This window comes from Bombyx mori, chromosome 17 (assembly GCF_030269925.1).
Source record: "Bombyx mori chromosome 17, ASM3026992v2".
Classification (NCBI taxonomy): Eukaryota; Metazoa; Arthropoda; class Insecta; order Lepidoptera; family Bombycidae; genus Bombyx; species Bombyx mori.
This window is the reverse complement of record NC_085123.1, coordinates 5,244,838-5,262,052: the sequence shown is the minus strand read 5'-3', so window position 1 is coordinate 5,262,052 and position 17,215 is coordinate 5,244,838. Positions and strand designations below refer to the sequence as shown.

Genomic DNA, 17,215 nt, shown 5'->3' with positions numbered 1-17,215 from the left:
TTTATTTATATCTGTTATACATATCTATATATATAAAAATGAATTGCTGTTCGTTAGTCTCACTAAAACTCGAGAACGGCTGGACCGATTTGGCAAATTTTGGTCTTGAATTATTTGTGGAAGTCCAGAGAAAATTTAAAAGGTAGATAAATATGAAAATGCTCGGAATTCAACAATTTTGTTTTTCCTTTGATGTGTCCCCAGTCGGTCTTTTATTTATCGATTGAGGCACTACGAAGTCTGTCGGGTCAGCTAGTTTCAAATATTATTTCTCTAATGTGGACGACGCAGTCTTATATAGACACATATATAATAATATATCCATTTGACTCAATGGCTAAATCGATCATACGGCTTATGATATGAGCGTACGGTATGCGATATCTATTCTATTTTCCACGCTCCAAGCAACGTCTATGTCGAAGTGATGCATCACCCACTTTTGATTAGCTTCTAAATCGATGAGCGATTATCATTAATGTGATATTGTTTTCTTAGATTCAACGGTTCACCGGCAAAAGCTTCATAGTTTCATTTGACGATATAAGCAAAAAAAAACATAACATTATGGATATTAAAACAGTGCGACATTATAAATAATTTGCTCTATTATACGGGACAACCTCTACAATACAGATCAAAGTCGTCTAGTTAAGCAGCTGTATTGCAACACGCAAAGCGAACGTAATGGTTACTTTCACTGTGTTGCCGCCAAACAATGGCCGTCGACTCACGACTGGTTGTACTCCAAACATTAATTTTAAAACATAAATTATTTTTACTGGTAGTAGGACCTCTAGTGAGTCTGCACCACTACCCTACCTATTTCTGCCGTGAAGCAGTAATGCGTTTCGGTTTGAAGGATGGGGCAGCCGTTGTAACTATACTGAGACCTTACAACTTATATCTCAAGGTGGGTGGCGCATTTACGTTGTAGATGTCCATGGGCTCCAGTAACCACTTAACACACCAGGTGAGCTGTGAGCTCGTCCACCCACCCATCTAAACAATAAAAAAAAAAAACCGTTCGTTTAGATACACCTTCAGTCATGCACTATAAAAAGATATATCCTAATTTTTACTTGTGTCTTTTATAATGATTCTCATAGTATCCCACGTCCACTTCAAATGTATCAAAATCATGACCACTAAATTTTTTTGTTCGTTATCTATGGGTCATTCGTTTAATTGGTTTGATTCTTATAAAGCCTGCTGTTGGTACTTCTGCCTTCAGATAAAGCTTCTGAGACAATACAAGCAGTTGTGTACAAGTCGTAGCTGAAGTTAATATTCAATGTGTAGCATAAATTAGCCAACAATTAGCGAACACAACCGAATTTCGCTTTTATTGCAAAAAACATAGAGTTGTAGTTTTTTCGATTGGTGTTGAGAAGTTTACAAATAAAAAACGATTTTTTGGTTTACATTCTACTAGTTATTTAGTACATTTTTTAACCATATTTCTTGGAGTGACAATATTGAATGACATTATTGTACCAACAATTGAAAACCAAGGTAATAGTAACTACTACCATATAGTAATTTAACGTTTCATCTCGGACTAGAATGCAGTATAAAGACGGCTTGCAGTCAAGTCACGCAGTGGAGACGTAACAATCGCTTTATCGATCCCAAAAACCCATTGTGAATTGTGATCGGATTGACGGACTGCTAATAAGCCATCTATCATCATAAGTTCACTAATTGTACTGTCGGCTCACATAGTACGTATACGAGTTATGAGGGAGTAAGGAACAAGATTTGATAACTAATTTACAATAACATCAAGGGCGGATCCAGGGGGGGGGGTCATGGGTCATGACCCCCCCTGAGCTGGTTCCAGGACCTAGGTGGACCACATATTGAACATAATGATTTTAGGACCATGGTTATGGAATATAAATAAGCTGCCTCATTCCAGGCGTGATAGTGCTTCTCTGGATGTCTTCAAGAGAAGATGACAATGATTATTATGTGTTAAGTTTTCCAAGTGTACAATAAAGAATAAATATTTTTTTACGTACATTTATAAAATACCTACTTTTTACTTGTATCTATTGTTATCAAAATTAAATTATAAGTCCTTGACTTGACCATGACTATGTGACCCCCTCCTGGCACCAAAGCTGGATCCGCCCTTGAATAACATAACATAAATAACGATATAATGATAACTAGTGGTCCTCCGGTAGTCAAAATTCGACTATAATTAATTGAAATTATAAGTTTGTACACTATTATGAGTCTATTGTCAATCTACAATCACAGATTTCGCCAAGAACTTCACTTTAGTTGAAAATATGAATAAAGACAAACAATATTTAATCTATTCTCAATTTGATCATAGACTTTGAGCAATAAGAAAAGTTTAACAAATAGTATGCATGCGTGTGTGTGTCAAAGACATGGTTGTACGTGTAATGTTTTTATTTATTGATGTAATGTATTTATTATGAAAAATTACAAAAAATATTAACATTCTGCACTAATTCTCTATATTCTCTATAAGTGTGGGAAATTTCATTCTCTTCCGACCGCGCAATTTTTGTAAAAAGGGCTACAAAGTTTTTGCTTCACGTATTAATATATAGATAACATATTATAAAAAATATTCGTGACTCCGAAACGAAAATCGAAATTGTTCAGATATGTATTCCGTTTCCAATAACAATAGTACCTACATATTTCACATAATAAGCACACGTTATGTACAGTAAAGACGCGAGCATTAAGGGTAGGCACACACGAGGCGTCAACGCTAACGCACAGCCCAAACACGAAGGTGTGAAAAGCACCAGCGGTCGTGTTCCTCTTATTGTGGTAGCTAAGCCGTCTACCGGACCGGTCATAAATCCGACGACACGTCAGGTAATCACACTAGCCCTCTAATGCTCTTTAGAAAAAGTCACGGTATTGATATTATAATATTTTTTTTAGTCACATTATTGAAATCGTAGTTGTAAAATCAATTTTATTTCCATATAAAATTTATAACTGTAAATGACTGCCATTGGTAATCAATATAGTATCTAGTACTATACTAGTATCATATCAACTGTGAAACACTATCACGTACCATCACGATTCATTATTTTAATAATCCAAAAGTTTCCTCGTCGGGCATAAATTATAACACGTCATTCCAATACATATTCCTTTTTAAATAATAAAAGTGGGGTTAGTTTTCATGTTATAATTTACAATATTTTTATTATATTATTAAGTAGATATAATTAGCTATGAACAGACAATATAAAAACATGTATTTCCAACGGATGCAAAGCTTACGTATCTGAACTTTTCTTAATATTATTGAATATCTTTTCGCGAATCACTGTGTTTTTCGAATTAAGCAGGTAATTCTAATTTAATAACTTAAAATAATTTATTTAATTACAAACACATTAAAGATTAAAGATTATCCGTAATACAGTTTCATATTAAAGCTACAGGGTGTAATCGAACAACACGGAGTCAGAGATCGCAAACTTCATAAAACCAATAAAATTAGTAACTGACAAACCGAAGAAAGCTTGCACGAAAAGCTCCGATTTTTTTCTTCGGTCTTTCTTTTAATAAGACTAAAAAGAAACGATACGAATGTTATTCCTGTATAAATATGTACTAATATAATACTAGCTTTTGCCCGCGACTTCGTCCGCGTGGAATAGTTCACAAATAATGCTTTATTTTAGAAAAAATTTGGTTAGCATAAAAAACGTTACAGTGAGCCAACCTTAACATATAGACATATGCTGTCACAGACTTTTTTTAGATCTTTTAAAGGGGAACAATTCTGTCATACATTATTTTAGCGAAACTTTAACCGTTTCTGCAGCACACACAGGGGAGCTCTCAAAAGGCAAAAAACCCCGATTTTGAAATATTCTTTATTGGTGTTCCGCTTATATTAGTCTTAGCGTGATGTTATATCATATCATGAGCCTTCCTCAGTAAATGGGCTATCTAACACTGAAATTTTTTTTCAAATCGAACCAGTAGTTCCTGAGATTAGCGCGTTCAAACAAACAAACTCTTCAGCTTTATAATATTAAGTACAGAAGTATAGATAAGGCTCGAAAATTCCAACTGAAAGATAAACAACTCTTACAAACACCTCTTTACTCCGTTTAACATACTTTACAGTAAATGTATTTTTAATTACATCCAGCATAAGGTACACATTTCTAAAGAAATATATCTTTAATGTTTTAGTTCAAATGTGTATTATGAATGGCTCTAAGCTCTAATTGCTTTTATTATGTCTGTTTTTGGTGTACAAGAACGCTGTAATAATACTCTGTTCTGTCCTATTAAGGAACTCAAAGTCAATTTATCGTTTATCGGGTAAGATCTAACGATCAGGTCAGCGTAAGCCCGCACCCATTGTTATGTCGCCAACGTTATCTGTTATTCCTGTCGTAATGTGAACACAAAGATTTAAGATTCAAATAAGAAAAGAACTGTCGCCATTACCTACATTTGTTTCTACCGTATTTTTGTTTCGATTAATTCAAGAGATCACCAAAGCGAAATGGATGTTACGATAAAGTAGTTATAATCTGTCTATGAAATGTATTACTTAATCGATGATCTTAATGTGAACATGCTGCTTTAAAAACTATATTAAAGAACGTTTCTCTAAAGAAATCTTTGTCATTTTTTTACAGTTGAGATTGCGAGAGGCTATAAATGGAGCGACCGACGGAGCCTCCGGCAGTTGCCATTTACAATTGTTTATGGGTCCGCCGCGTATATTTTTTGCAATATTTACTGTCGGTCCCCGTTTTATTCGCTTTTCCGTTTGCAGATAACCGATGACCAATCCAAATTGTCATGCAGAACTTGTGCTATTAATGCCAAAGCATGCGCCCGTTTTTATATTTTTTTTAAGTGAAACTTCTTTAGAATCGTTGTGATTTGAAACTCGATGAAACGAAAAAATAAGTCCATAGAGACACAAACACATAAATGTATAGGATTCAGCCGGCGAGAGAATGAGATAGAACACATTAGATGTTCTCGGTCTACTCTTTGTAGCATCCCCACTATCGTCCGCTAAACATTGTCCATATGTATGCTCTATATCTTATTTATAAGTTTCACTTCTGCCGTGTGTGACTTGAACACACACACACATTTTTTCTTTCTTTTTGTCTCTGTTAGGTTTTTTAAATACAAAATCTGCTTCACTTCCTCAGGATGCGTGCATGCGAGACATCACAAGACAGATGCCTATGGTTCGATCGGCGTCGTCCGGAGACAAACCTGTCCGGCGACCAAGCATCGATTGAACAGACTCAAATTACGTAGCACCGGACCGGCCCGTGCCGCCTCATTAGCGGCGCAACGTTATTAACATGCATTTTGCATATTTTATTATATCATATTTCAAATTTTAGTGTATAGTTAAGAATAAAATTTGGAGCTAAATCACCGTATCGTCGTAGTCCACTTTGATGCCAAGATTTCGTTTTTATACGTATAAATTAATTGGGTGTTTTAGTAATTCGTTGGAATGATGTTGGTTGATTAGTTAATTTTATTTTATAAGCGTGTATAACCGGTCAGTCCAAAAATCGAAGAACATTAAAATGCAGCTCGTGCGACGGCGCGATGTCCCACTCGCTTATGCGCCCTTAGCAACGATAGTCCAGACTCGCCTAATACATTATTCAAAAGGTCCCGCTGAACCCAAAATTCTTTATTTCTTAAAACTCAAAAAAATTGAAATTTCGAAACACACTTTTTCGCCATCGAAATCTAAAACGCCAACAGCAAGAGTTACGGTTTATAATAACAAAAAAAAAACAATATTTTCACGTTAACCACATGCTGTCATCAATAACATAAAAGACACGATAAGACACCGGTAATTACTTACGTTACAATACGACAGCGAGAATTACAAAGCGCCGAACGTTTATTAAAAAGAGAAATCTTAAAATAGACATTTATCAAATCTCAGATTTGACCGCCCACCATCTTGGTCTGTAGTTATCACCTCCCTAATTGCTAGTACGGCCTGAATAACGGACCCCGACGAACGAATTGAAAAAATAAACACACAATACAAAGAGCGCTTTCAATCGATACTCCTTATACAATACCGACGAACAATTCGCTGTTAATTAGCTGGCTGCGCTCTATTCCAAGAACCTCAAGCTTCATAGATAGGTAACAGTTTTAGGTTCGGATTACCTGATAATTAAGCGTAGCGTATTTGGTTAGATAATGAGTTTAATAAAAAAGTTTTAAAATTAAAATCTGCGACGGCTCTATGTAGCTTTGATTCGATGTAGATTATAATATATAATATTATATATATTTTATAGACAATAATCGTCACAGCAAAAGGACCCTTAAAGAAACATGAACTACAAATGACATGGTGTAGTGTAAGTAGTGTAAGGCATATAAGTCATGTAATTTGTAATAAGAGAGGAGTATTAACCCAACACTCGGACAAGACAGTTGTTTTCATATCCTGGCAGGGTCACCATGAAGGGAGTTTATAGTTCGAATTCAAATTACATGACTTATATACACTACAATGGAACGTCATTCTGGGGTTCTTTAAAAGACATTTACTATGAACACATCTAGTTTTGAGTAAACACCTGGTGAGAACAAAGTGAAGTTAAGTAAGGACGAACACGCCAAGCTTGTCATTATCAATTTCATCTATAGGTTATAGGCATAACATACAAAAGATATTATCATGAACACAACAATTAGTTTTATTTACTTGTTTATTTTAAGATATCTTCATCGAAGTTGCCTTCGAAGTTATCTATTAGGTTTATTCTGCTTGGCGTATTTGCAAATTTTTTTAATTAAATACCTTTATAAATTATTTAGGCACTTATAAGTTTGACCGCACTCCTACATTCGTATTTGAGTCGACTATTATCAAAGGCGGCAATCTGACTTTTGGACAATGATTGGTAAATCAGAAAAACGAATTATTGACTTTGTATTCCATTGGCAGTCACAAAACTCTTCGGAACGACATCTTAGATAAATAACAGGTTAACTATTAACCTTTATTTAATGCAGGTTTTGAACCGTATTCTTTGAAGGAGACGATTATATTCAAATCAATCTGTATTGACATATCAATAATTTTTTTTTGTCCAAATGCACAGATTGCCACCTTTGATAATAGACGACTCATTTATAAGTTTGACCGCACTCCTACATTCGTATTATATTATCTTGTGTGTTTTAGGCTGATATATTCAACTGCTTGTGATGTATAATAGTTACATAGAGTGTATACAGTATACACCACTATAGACTGCAGCTATCTTTAGTGTCATAGTAATCGTTGTCTATAGAAATTATAGTATTTACTGGTTTTAATTTGGTAATTTATACTGGTGGTAGGACCTCTAGTGAGTCTGCACGGGTAGGTACCACTACCCTACCTATTTCTGTCGTGGAGCAGTAATACATTTCGGCTTGAAGGGTGGGCCAGCCGTTGTATTTATACTGAGACCTTAGAACTCATATCCCAAGTTGGGTGGCGGAATTTACGATGTACCTAGGTGTCTATGGGTTCCGGTAACCACTTAACACCAGGTGCGTTGTAAGCTCGTCCAGCAAATTTATGCAAAAAACATATATGCAGAAATGTTGATCAGAATTTCATAACATGAATCAAGTTCAATTCAACTTACTAATACTTTTAATTAAAAATGAGTCTTTATTGACCCTCACTACGACTAGAGGCTAAATCTTTGTTTGACTTATTTTTATTTGGGGTCCGTGTATAAATAAATGACAATAGTAAATAAATGAGAAAGAAATCACGCACGGGCATTCGGCCCCAAATAAGGATACCCATAACAATGGGTACCAGATAGACATACATACTTATATACGTTTAAATATAGACATATATAGATAATAAACACCCAGACGAACAGCAAACAAACCTGTTCATCACACGAATGTTGGGTCGACGTGGGAATCGAACCCACGACCCTCAACACAATAGTCAGTAGTTATACTGTACGACCAAGTCTGTATGTTGTTGTTTCTATAGTTTTTGTAATGTTCCAAATACAAATTACACAATTTGCTTCCTACAATTAACTTTTAACATGCTGATTCAACCAAATCATACCAATTGCGCGTAGTTTATTTAAATTCGTGGCCAATTAAAAATCTTACGAAGTCAACGCTCAGGCGGGTGATGGTGGCAGCAACTACACGAATCGACGAGGAGACGAATCAACAAGCTCAATGAATGTTTGAGGCGAACGTCTCGGGCGGAGCACGTGTCGCTGATTGCCCTCAATTGGCGGACGAATAAAAACAATCGTCGCTCAAAAATAGCCGTGATTTCATCCAGCAACATGTGTAGGTTCCTCGGCGTGTAACGAAGCGTGTTGTTCCCACAACCTTCGTCCCATGTGAAAAGCTATGCTGGCCCGATCTCATACGCTAATTGCGAATTAAAATGGTAGGTGATGATGCTATTTATGTTGGATTCGTGATGTGCTAACGTCGCGCAGCAGATGGCCGTCGTGGGATTCCGTCAGCGCCGGCTCTGCCCTGTGATTATTTATCGTAACTGCCCGATACAGGCACTGAGATAACTGCTTCCGTTTTCGCGGTTAACCCTATATTATGTAGGTCAATTCAGGGAAGCGAAACCGCAAAAAATATTCCGTTTATTATACATATATACATACATACTGATATACGCGTATTTATTTTAGTCCATATATTGAAAACAGATGTGACGATGTACTTACTGTTGAAATCCATTATAATGTACTTCCTTCTGTAATTGTTCTGAAATCTCATTATTCATTCTCACAGTAATACATACGACTTTTATCCGTTCTATAAGTGATAAGGCATGTTATTAGTCCGCACGGCTAGGTGTCACCACCCCGCCTATTTCTGCAGCGCAGCAGTAATGCGTTTCGGTTTGTCTCGGGGTGCGTGGTTTCAATAGTTACAAATATTTTATTGACAGATATGAGTAGAAGGATTATTATTTATATAATACCTATCTTAAAAAGCATCCCACGCTTTTTTCACAATACATTTACTTTCTATTTTCTATAAAAGCGTGTTTTTTAGTTTTTAAACCATTCTTTATTCAAATGAAACTGTGGAAAAATCAAAAACTTGTTTACATTTCATTGGCAAGTCTGTATTTCTCTTTCGTTGACAATTGCTCATTCACTTTCTGACTCAAAGTGTCAGTCATTAGATCTAATTAGTGCTCTAAGTCTACAGAAGGGCTCACTCACACACGGCCCATCTGTTAAGTGGTTACTGGACATATCACAACGCTAATACCACCATAGGTCTAGAGGTCAGGTCTGTTTTTAATATCGGCCGAAATACGTGACTAGTTCGCAATAGAAACGGGCACAATTGTCGTACTTATCGCCAATAACAAATACACTAGTTTCAAAAGCAATTTTCATGGCCTAAATTCATAAACTACAGATTATATAGCGATTATTAGTATGGTAACAAAAGACATTGGAAGTTCCAAGTGTTTGTAGTGCTTGTGATAAGGACCAACACCAATCGAGGTAGGGCACCAATCAGGATCGGTGCGCATATCGTGCGAACGTGTTATAATACGAAGAGGATATTATAATAAACAGATCTCCGTCCCCTCGTTCACTCAGCTCTCCCTAATAAATATTAATATACGAACTTCAATCTGGCACAATACGCGACAACAAATGCTGGTACATTGACACTCGATCTGCTTTTTGCGGCCGTCTCTTGTATTCTTTTCATGCCGATTTTTTTTTTATTTTTTTTTTTTGTGCGTGTTATTTGTATGCCGATGTTCCTATTTCAATTAGATTAAGATCTGACCAGTAGTTTTTGTGTTGTGACTTTGACTGCATTCATGATATTCTCATTTTATTTTATTGAAGTTAATTAACTTTTTTCTAAAATATTTTCATTACTATTAATAAGTAAAAAGTCCTTCTTAAAAGTCGATTTCTGCCCACGAAAACGACGTATTTAGTTTAGAATTTTTTTCTTTAATACATAATACAATTAAAGAAAAAATTCATAATGGGGTGTAATTAATCTTGAACGTTACCGTTTGAGTAGGAGTAAATTTCGCTGTCCACTCAGTCTTCATTGCATTCAAACAAGCCGTCAGATATATTATGTATGTACATAAATACTGTTTAAGCTGAGAGGCAGGATTGATACGTGGTGAATTGTATATAAGACTGTAGTAATAATTGATGCGATCTAACACACAATAAATGAGTAAGTGATCGATATCTAAAAATACTCTCAAATCATTAAATATTAGATAATCTCCATTTTATTATAGTTTTGTTGAATTATTACATCTCCGTAATACTATGTTTTTCATTCCCGTTCTTATTACGAATACTATGTTTTTCATTCTCTTGTGTCGCTTTATATTGAAACGAAACCAGTCATAGCTTCCCACCGCTTATTTACCTATAAATTAAATAATAAATGCAAAGTTAATAGCTACCCCGGAGGGGTCACGTGGCCATTACACGGGGGATGGCGAGAACATTTTCTCCATAGGTTTCCCACGCCACCCCGGGGAATGGGAAACCAAACTTGTTGATTTTGTTCCGTAATCGACCCTCCGATACACCATCATATCCGGTTTAGTAATGCATTAACTCAATTATGTCCTTTATTTTACTGTGCGTTGACGTCAATGAATGTTTATTAATTTATTTGTATACAGTGAAGTATTCGGACACATGAATTTGTCTTATTCGTATATAAGTTATAAAACTAGAGGTCCCGCAGTAGTCAAAATTCGACTATAATTAATTGGAATTGTAAGTTTGTACACTATCATGATTGTATTTTATACTTCTATAATCACAAATTTCGCCAAGACTACACTTTAAAAATATTAACAAAGACAAACCATATTCTTTCTATTCTCAATTTGACAACAGATGTCAAGAACAAAAGTTTGACAATAAATAGTATGCATGCGTGTGTGCGTCAAATACATGGTATGTAGTGTGTGTAATGTTTTCTTTATTGATTTAATGTATCTTATAAGTATTATTTAAAAAAAATATTAGCATTGTGCACTTCTTCTCTATATTCTCTATAAGTGTGGAAAATTTCATACTCCTCCATCCGCGCAATTTTCGTAAAAAGGGATACAAAGTTTTTGCTTCACGTATTAATATATAGATTACAATATAGATAGTTAAAATCTCAAATAACTAGTTTTTTTTCCTTCTTACTATCTAAACTGTTAAACAAGTTTTGTCAATGTCACATTTAAATGTTTTAGTCAGGAAAGAGTTAAACTACCTATTTTGAATTATCCTTTGGCTGGCAACATTCTATTATACATAAATTATGTTTTGGAAACGAATGAAGCAGGTAAGCATATTATATGTGGTTTGTGTATTTCAATAATATCTTAAAAAGCACCCCACGCTTTTTTTACAATAAAATATATATTTTTTACACTATTTTCAATTTAAATTTATTAAAATTTATTTTCAAATTTTTACTTGTATTTTATATAAAACGTGCTTTTTAGTTTTTTAAACTATTATTTATTTTTCCATTTTTAATTGAATTTAAATTTTTTTATATATTGAATTTTTATCGGTCCTCGATAAATCTACAAAGTTTGAATGAAATCTGGCCGTTTAAAGTGGGTAAAAATCTCGTCTAAAGGAGTCTGTTACAAACATAGTACATACAAGTGAAGCTAATATAAAGCGTGTAAAAATCACTCCTGACAAAAAAAAACCTAATTATTTCATAGGTTTTAATTCGAAGACAGTCGGCACTATTTTTATATTAGTTTTTTTTTTGGTTAGGAAATAAATAAAATCAAGTATGTATCACTTGAAAAACATTTTTTTTTTTTTTTTCCACAGGAGAAAATCGCCGGATCCCCACCCGCACGGCAGGTGGGGTATGTGGGAGTCGAACCTCACTAAAAACTCCTGCCGCTCACAGCCGGCGCCCTACCCCGGACCGGGTGGGAACCCAGTCGGAGTTATTGAGACGGCGGGACAGGGTTTACGCAGAGCACATTACATCCATCCCGCCGTCCCCCAGACGCCGGACCGGCGGCCGCCAGCAACATGACCGCCGGTTCCCTCGGTCGACGGGCCAAGAGCCCGATTGATAGCGCCGCGCTACACCTTCCCCCGGAGCGGTCGGGGGAACGCGACCTACCACGCCGCCCCACGCCTAAGCTCCTCCCCGCACAAAGCGGGTGGAGCCCGAAGCTCTTAGGGGGCCGGGTTACGGACGAGACCCCGGTCCCGACCCCCTGCTCGGCGGCGGCGGGTTTCTGCGTAGTGAGGAGAGCTTTGCCTCACTCGCCCCGCCGCCTCCTTCTGCGAGATGGTGCACTCGCAGAAGTCGAGCATAGCCTTCCAGGACTCGTCACCGCCAAGCATCGACGCCACGACGCCAGGCAGCGACAGGTCCGGTCCTATCTTTGCGACCAGGACACGGCGCTGCACCTCCCAAGCGGGGCAGACAGCGAGCGTATGCTCCGCCGTGTCCAGGTCGTGTCCACAATGGTGGCACCTCGTCGTCGGCTCAGCTCCTATCCGGTGCAGATACTTTCCGAAGCATCCGTGCCCAGTCAGCACCTGCACCAGACGGAAGGTGAGGCGTCCTCGGCCACGATTTACCCAGTCATCAAAGACTGGGTAAACCGCCTCAACGGTCCGTAGACCCCACGTGGGGTTGGCCAACCGCCTCGACCACGATTCGAGCACGGACCGCCGAGAATGGGCCTTCCGCGCCCGCAGCTCACTTTTGGAGGGACGCACCACGCCCAGAGCACGAAGCTCGCTGCGCCACCGATAGTCGGCAGCGAGCGACTCCGCCTCCAGCTCCCATGGCGGCGTCCCCGCCAACACACACGCCGCCTCGAAGGAGACGGTGCGATATCCACGGATGACCCTGATAGCAACGGTGCGCTGCGGCCGGCGCAGGAACCGAGCCATAGCGGCCCGGTTGCGTGGCTCAGCCCATACAGGCGCACCGTACAGGGCCATCGATCGCACCACCCCTGCGTAGAGGCGGCGCACAGCCTGATCCGGCCCCCCGATATTCGGGAGCAGTCGGCTCAAAGAACCGGCTGTCCTCATCAATCGGGGGACCAGCTCCGCAAAGTGAGCACGAAAAGCCCACCGGCTGTCCAACACGAGGCCGAGGTACCTCAACTGCACCCCGACCCCTATTCGGACGCCTCCAACCACGATGTGGGCGTCGACAGGTGGCGCTCTCCGTGGCCCGTGAAACCACAAGGCCTCGGATTTACTGAGCGCCACGTCGAGGCCCAGTCTCCTTATCCTCCCGACAACGAGGGCCACCCCCGCTGTGGCGAGACGGGCAGACTCTCTATAATCATCCCCCCGGGCCACGACCAACGTGTCGTCCGCGTAACAAATAACGCGGAGGCCCGGGAGGAGGGCACCCCTCAGCACCCAGTCGTACCCGATGTTCCACAAGAGGGGTCCGAGAACCGACCCCTGCGGAACACCCCGCACGACCGGAAAACGGTGAAGGGTCCCACCGTACCCGGTACATTCGACCGACCTGGCCTCCAAATAGGAGCCAACCAGCCGGCGGAGGTAGAGGGGCACTCCATGCCTCTCCAGTGCCCCCCCTATCACGGACCAGGGCAGGGTGTTAAATGCGTTGGCGATGTCAAGAGACACCGCCAGCGCCACCCCACCCCGTGAGACAGCCTCGTCCGAGAGGGCCCGCACCCGAAGTATTGCATCCACGGTCGAACGGCCCTCCCGGAAGCCGAACTGCTCCGCCGACAGGTCAGGTCCAACCCCGACCAGGTGCTGAACGATGCGGGCAGCCAGAATACGCTCCAGCAATTTTCCCGCCTCGTCCAGCAGTACGATAGGACGATACCCGGCGGCTGTATCCACCGGGCGCCCCTCCTTCCGCAACAACACAAGTCTGCCCGTCCGCCAGAGCAACGGGAACCGTCCCGACTCCAGGCAACTATTAAATAGCTCCAGGAGCCGGTCCCCTAGGGCATCGAGGGCCAAGGCCAGCACCCGGCCATGGACTCCGTCCGGGCCGGGGGCCGTGTCCTTTGCAGTCATCCTTACAACCGCCACACGGAGCTCTGCCCCAGTAATACGGGGCACCTCAGCAGGGGCTTCACCGTCGATGGCGTCCGACGGCTCACCCATAGCGGGGGGAACAAAACCCTCCCGCTCCTGCGGGAACAACGCCGAAACGATGTCACTTGAAAAACATAGCGCATGTTTTAAAGTTTATCCAACTATGAAATCCAACATGCATGCACCGTTTTTTAGATCCCAAGGACTGTGCACTAATGAAATTTATAAACGTAATGTTTTAAAAAAAAAAAAAAAAAAACAATCAAACATTCCACCTATTCAAAACACGCCATCATGTTAATAATTTATAATCAGTTAAATGGATATTGCAACGTTGGCTTTATTGGCAAATTGCGGTCGAAGATCGTCACCGCCTCGGGCAAGGAACAAACTCAATCGTCTGAGATGAAACGAAAAATTCCAGATGGAAATATTTGAGGCCGTCAGCGCAAAAGTGGCCTAAGTTTACCATAGTCAGTGGAGATAATGAGGTTCGATTCGACCTTTACAGTATCTCTATCTCTCTTAGGTTTATGGCGTTTCCTTTTAGATTTCGCCAATGTCAAGTGTATATAATACTCTGCTTTCTATAGCGGGCTTCGTGAACGAGCAAGGTACCTTTACAGTATTTCGTAGGCAAAAAAAATACGCGATAAAATTATGTTTTCAAAATCATCTGTTATCTATGGTTTAAAACTAGGAATAGGCCGTTTTTGCATCAAAATCTATTATGTTTTAAATAAATTGCAATACATAAACGTGAATATGAATTGTGGGTTAGGCCACTTTTGAGCTGACGGCCTCATTTCAACTTACGAGAATCCTTTTCAATTAGTATACAATAGTGCATTTACCTTAAACAAATAGTCAATGTATAGTGCATTTACTATAAGCAAATGTGATGTGATATTTGAGAATGTAATTTACAAAAAAGGGGTACATACATATTCATTATTCGTGGTCAACCTAAACTAAAATTAGACAAAGAACTAAAAAAATGGTATAAAATATACTCAGGGGGTATTGAAATATTCAGTATTCATTTTACTTTTTGAATGCTTTATTTTCATTACAAAATTAATTTGACTATCTCAATATAGTAATTGTCAGTTTGTCTGTTTGATCCTTATCTCGCTAAAATGGTTGAGCGGTTGAGTCTATAACCCGGATGAAAAACAATATGATACTTTAATCACTAATGAGAGCAACTTGCATAACCCGGACAACGCCGCGTTAATCTGCTATAGTAATTACAACAGTGTGTTCGCTGGTTCGAGATTTTACGAACATCAAGATCAACAAATCGACTTGTACCAGAGAGCGACACATGCCACCCTCTAACCCGGAAAAATGGAACGCGTTAGTGTTGAAACCGCGGTCCATAGCTATTTAATAGAATAAAGGGAAAATCTAAAGCTTACACTGTGACTACAGACATGAGACAAGTATTACTTTATTAGGGCCGGTCGCTGTTTCGTAACTACTGTACTATCCAGGCTCGATCCTGGCCCAGAGTCTAAAATTATTCTTGTGTCTTATATATTTCCAATAACATAGAAAGAAATCCTAGATTGGTAAGTTGATTGTAAGCTGGAACTCTAGGAAGTTGGTCATAAACAAAACAATAGATAAAGAAAAACTTTCATCAGCATACCTGCCAATCCAGTCGCATTGATCACCAATGACTCCCGCCCCCGCACTGCACGACAGTCCCAAAACCAAAACAACGAAGAAAAACAGCCGCGCAAATCTCATCTTAAATAATTATTCACGGATATTAAAAACAAGGAGAGTCTGATCACTGTTTGATTGTCACATTATACAAGAGAAATGTCTTTGCCATTAAAATATCAAATTGTTTACAACATGTAAACAAATTCAATAGACGAACGAACGTCAGCCCCAAACGAACAACAAATTCTAACTGATTTAAGTTTTGAAAGAGATGGCGCTAACCGAAACGAAGCGAGATAGATGATTCGAAGCTATGCTGTGTGGTCATTTATGATAATTCAGTTCTTGTAAAATCAACTTTATCTCAACTACTGTAACTATGTTATTGGTTACCGTTTTCTAGAGCTTTATCTTTGGCGGGAAAGCTCGTCGAAGTCGTACGTGTGCGTAACGTAGTTTTTATAAAGCATTAAAGTTTCTTGTCGTCAAGTTTTGTAAACAGTTAGTAATTAAATTTTACAATGCGTAAATAATTGTAACTATTGTTGTATTTTTCTAAATTGTAAAAATTGATTTTTAACAATAAATGCAGGATTAGCGGGCTATTACTATTTGCGTTTTGTTCCTGATAGTTTTTAAAAATGATCTATCCTGTTATTGATATAAACACTAATGGAATCCTATAATGAAATAGCAACTAAAACATATCGTTATTGATTATTCGACTATAATCAAACGTATATTTTGCCACCAAATAAATAGACGTTTGAAAAGATTATGACTCTAGCAGTTTCGTGCATTTAACGTAAGACAATGTTTTAAACAAAAAACCAAACCCACAGACGCAAACCCATGATGAAAGACCCGTAGAAGAATATTATGTTTAAAGTCGGAGTTGTAAATTAGGTACCTGCTCTTTAATTTTTTGTGAAAGTATCTCGGCGTGAATCACCGCGAACCCATTTTTTTTATTTAAAGCTTTTAAAATAGTTTGCAGATCAAAAATACGGTAATTATGGGTTAAATAATGTCCAGTTTTTTTTCTGGTGCTGTCTGCGATGTCGTACGTAGCCGCTTGAAATATTTCTTTTTTCGTAAATGTTCCGATACGATATACATACATCACAATTTCAATACGGCCAACTTTGAGACATGAGATCGGGGTCGCAATTGTTTTGAAAAAGCATGTCTTTTTATCTTTACCTTATTATACATGAACGTGTTCTTTCCAGCAGAAATAGACCGGACGATAGTGAGCATTACCTCAAGACGAGCTACGCGACCGTGCCGCCTTCATATTAGGACGTCTCTATCCCATGATGTGCAAGCGAAGCAAATTGTCCCTTCGAAATAAAGTGACACTACAAAACTTGCCTGCGCCCCGTCATGACCTATGCAAGTGTAGT

The 17,215-nt window shown here is 38.9% G+C and overlaps 1 protein-coding gene and 1 long non-coding RNA gene across 2 annotated transcripts in view; both read right to left on the bottom strand.

Moving 5' to 3' along the window:
• LOC101746147 (meteorin-like protein) overlaps window positions 1-16,139 on the bottom strand; it is a 52,981-nt gene extending 36,842 nt beyond the window's left edge. Inside the window, exon 1 of the mRNA XM_012691344.4 lies at window positions 15,790-16,139. Within this exon, the coding sequence (XP_012546798.1) occupies window positions 15,790-15,890 (101 nt within the window). The 5' untranslated portion in view covers window positions 15,891-16,139. The remainder of the gene's footprint in view (window positions 1-15,789) is intronic.
• Window positions 10,011-11,473, bottom strand: LOC134200429 (uncharacterized). The gene is made up of 2 exons (XR_009975353.1): window positions 10,922-11,473; window positions 10,011-10,470 (listed from the first exon to the last, which is right to left on the bottom strand). It is a non-coding gene; the product is annotated as an uncharacterized LOC134200429 (long non-coding RNA).
• Window positions 16,140-17,215: the final 1,076 nt, after the last annotated feature.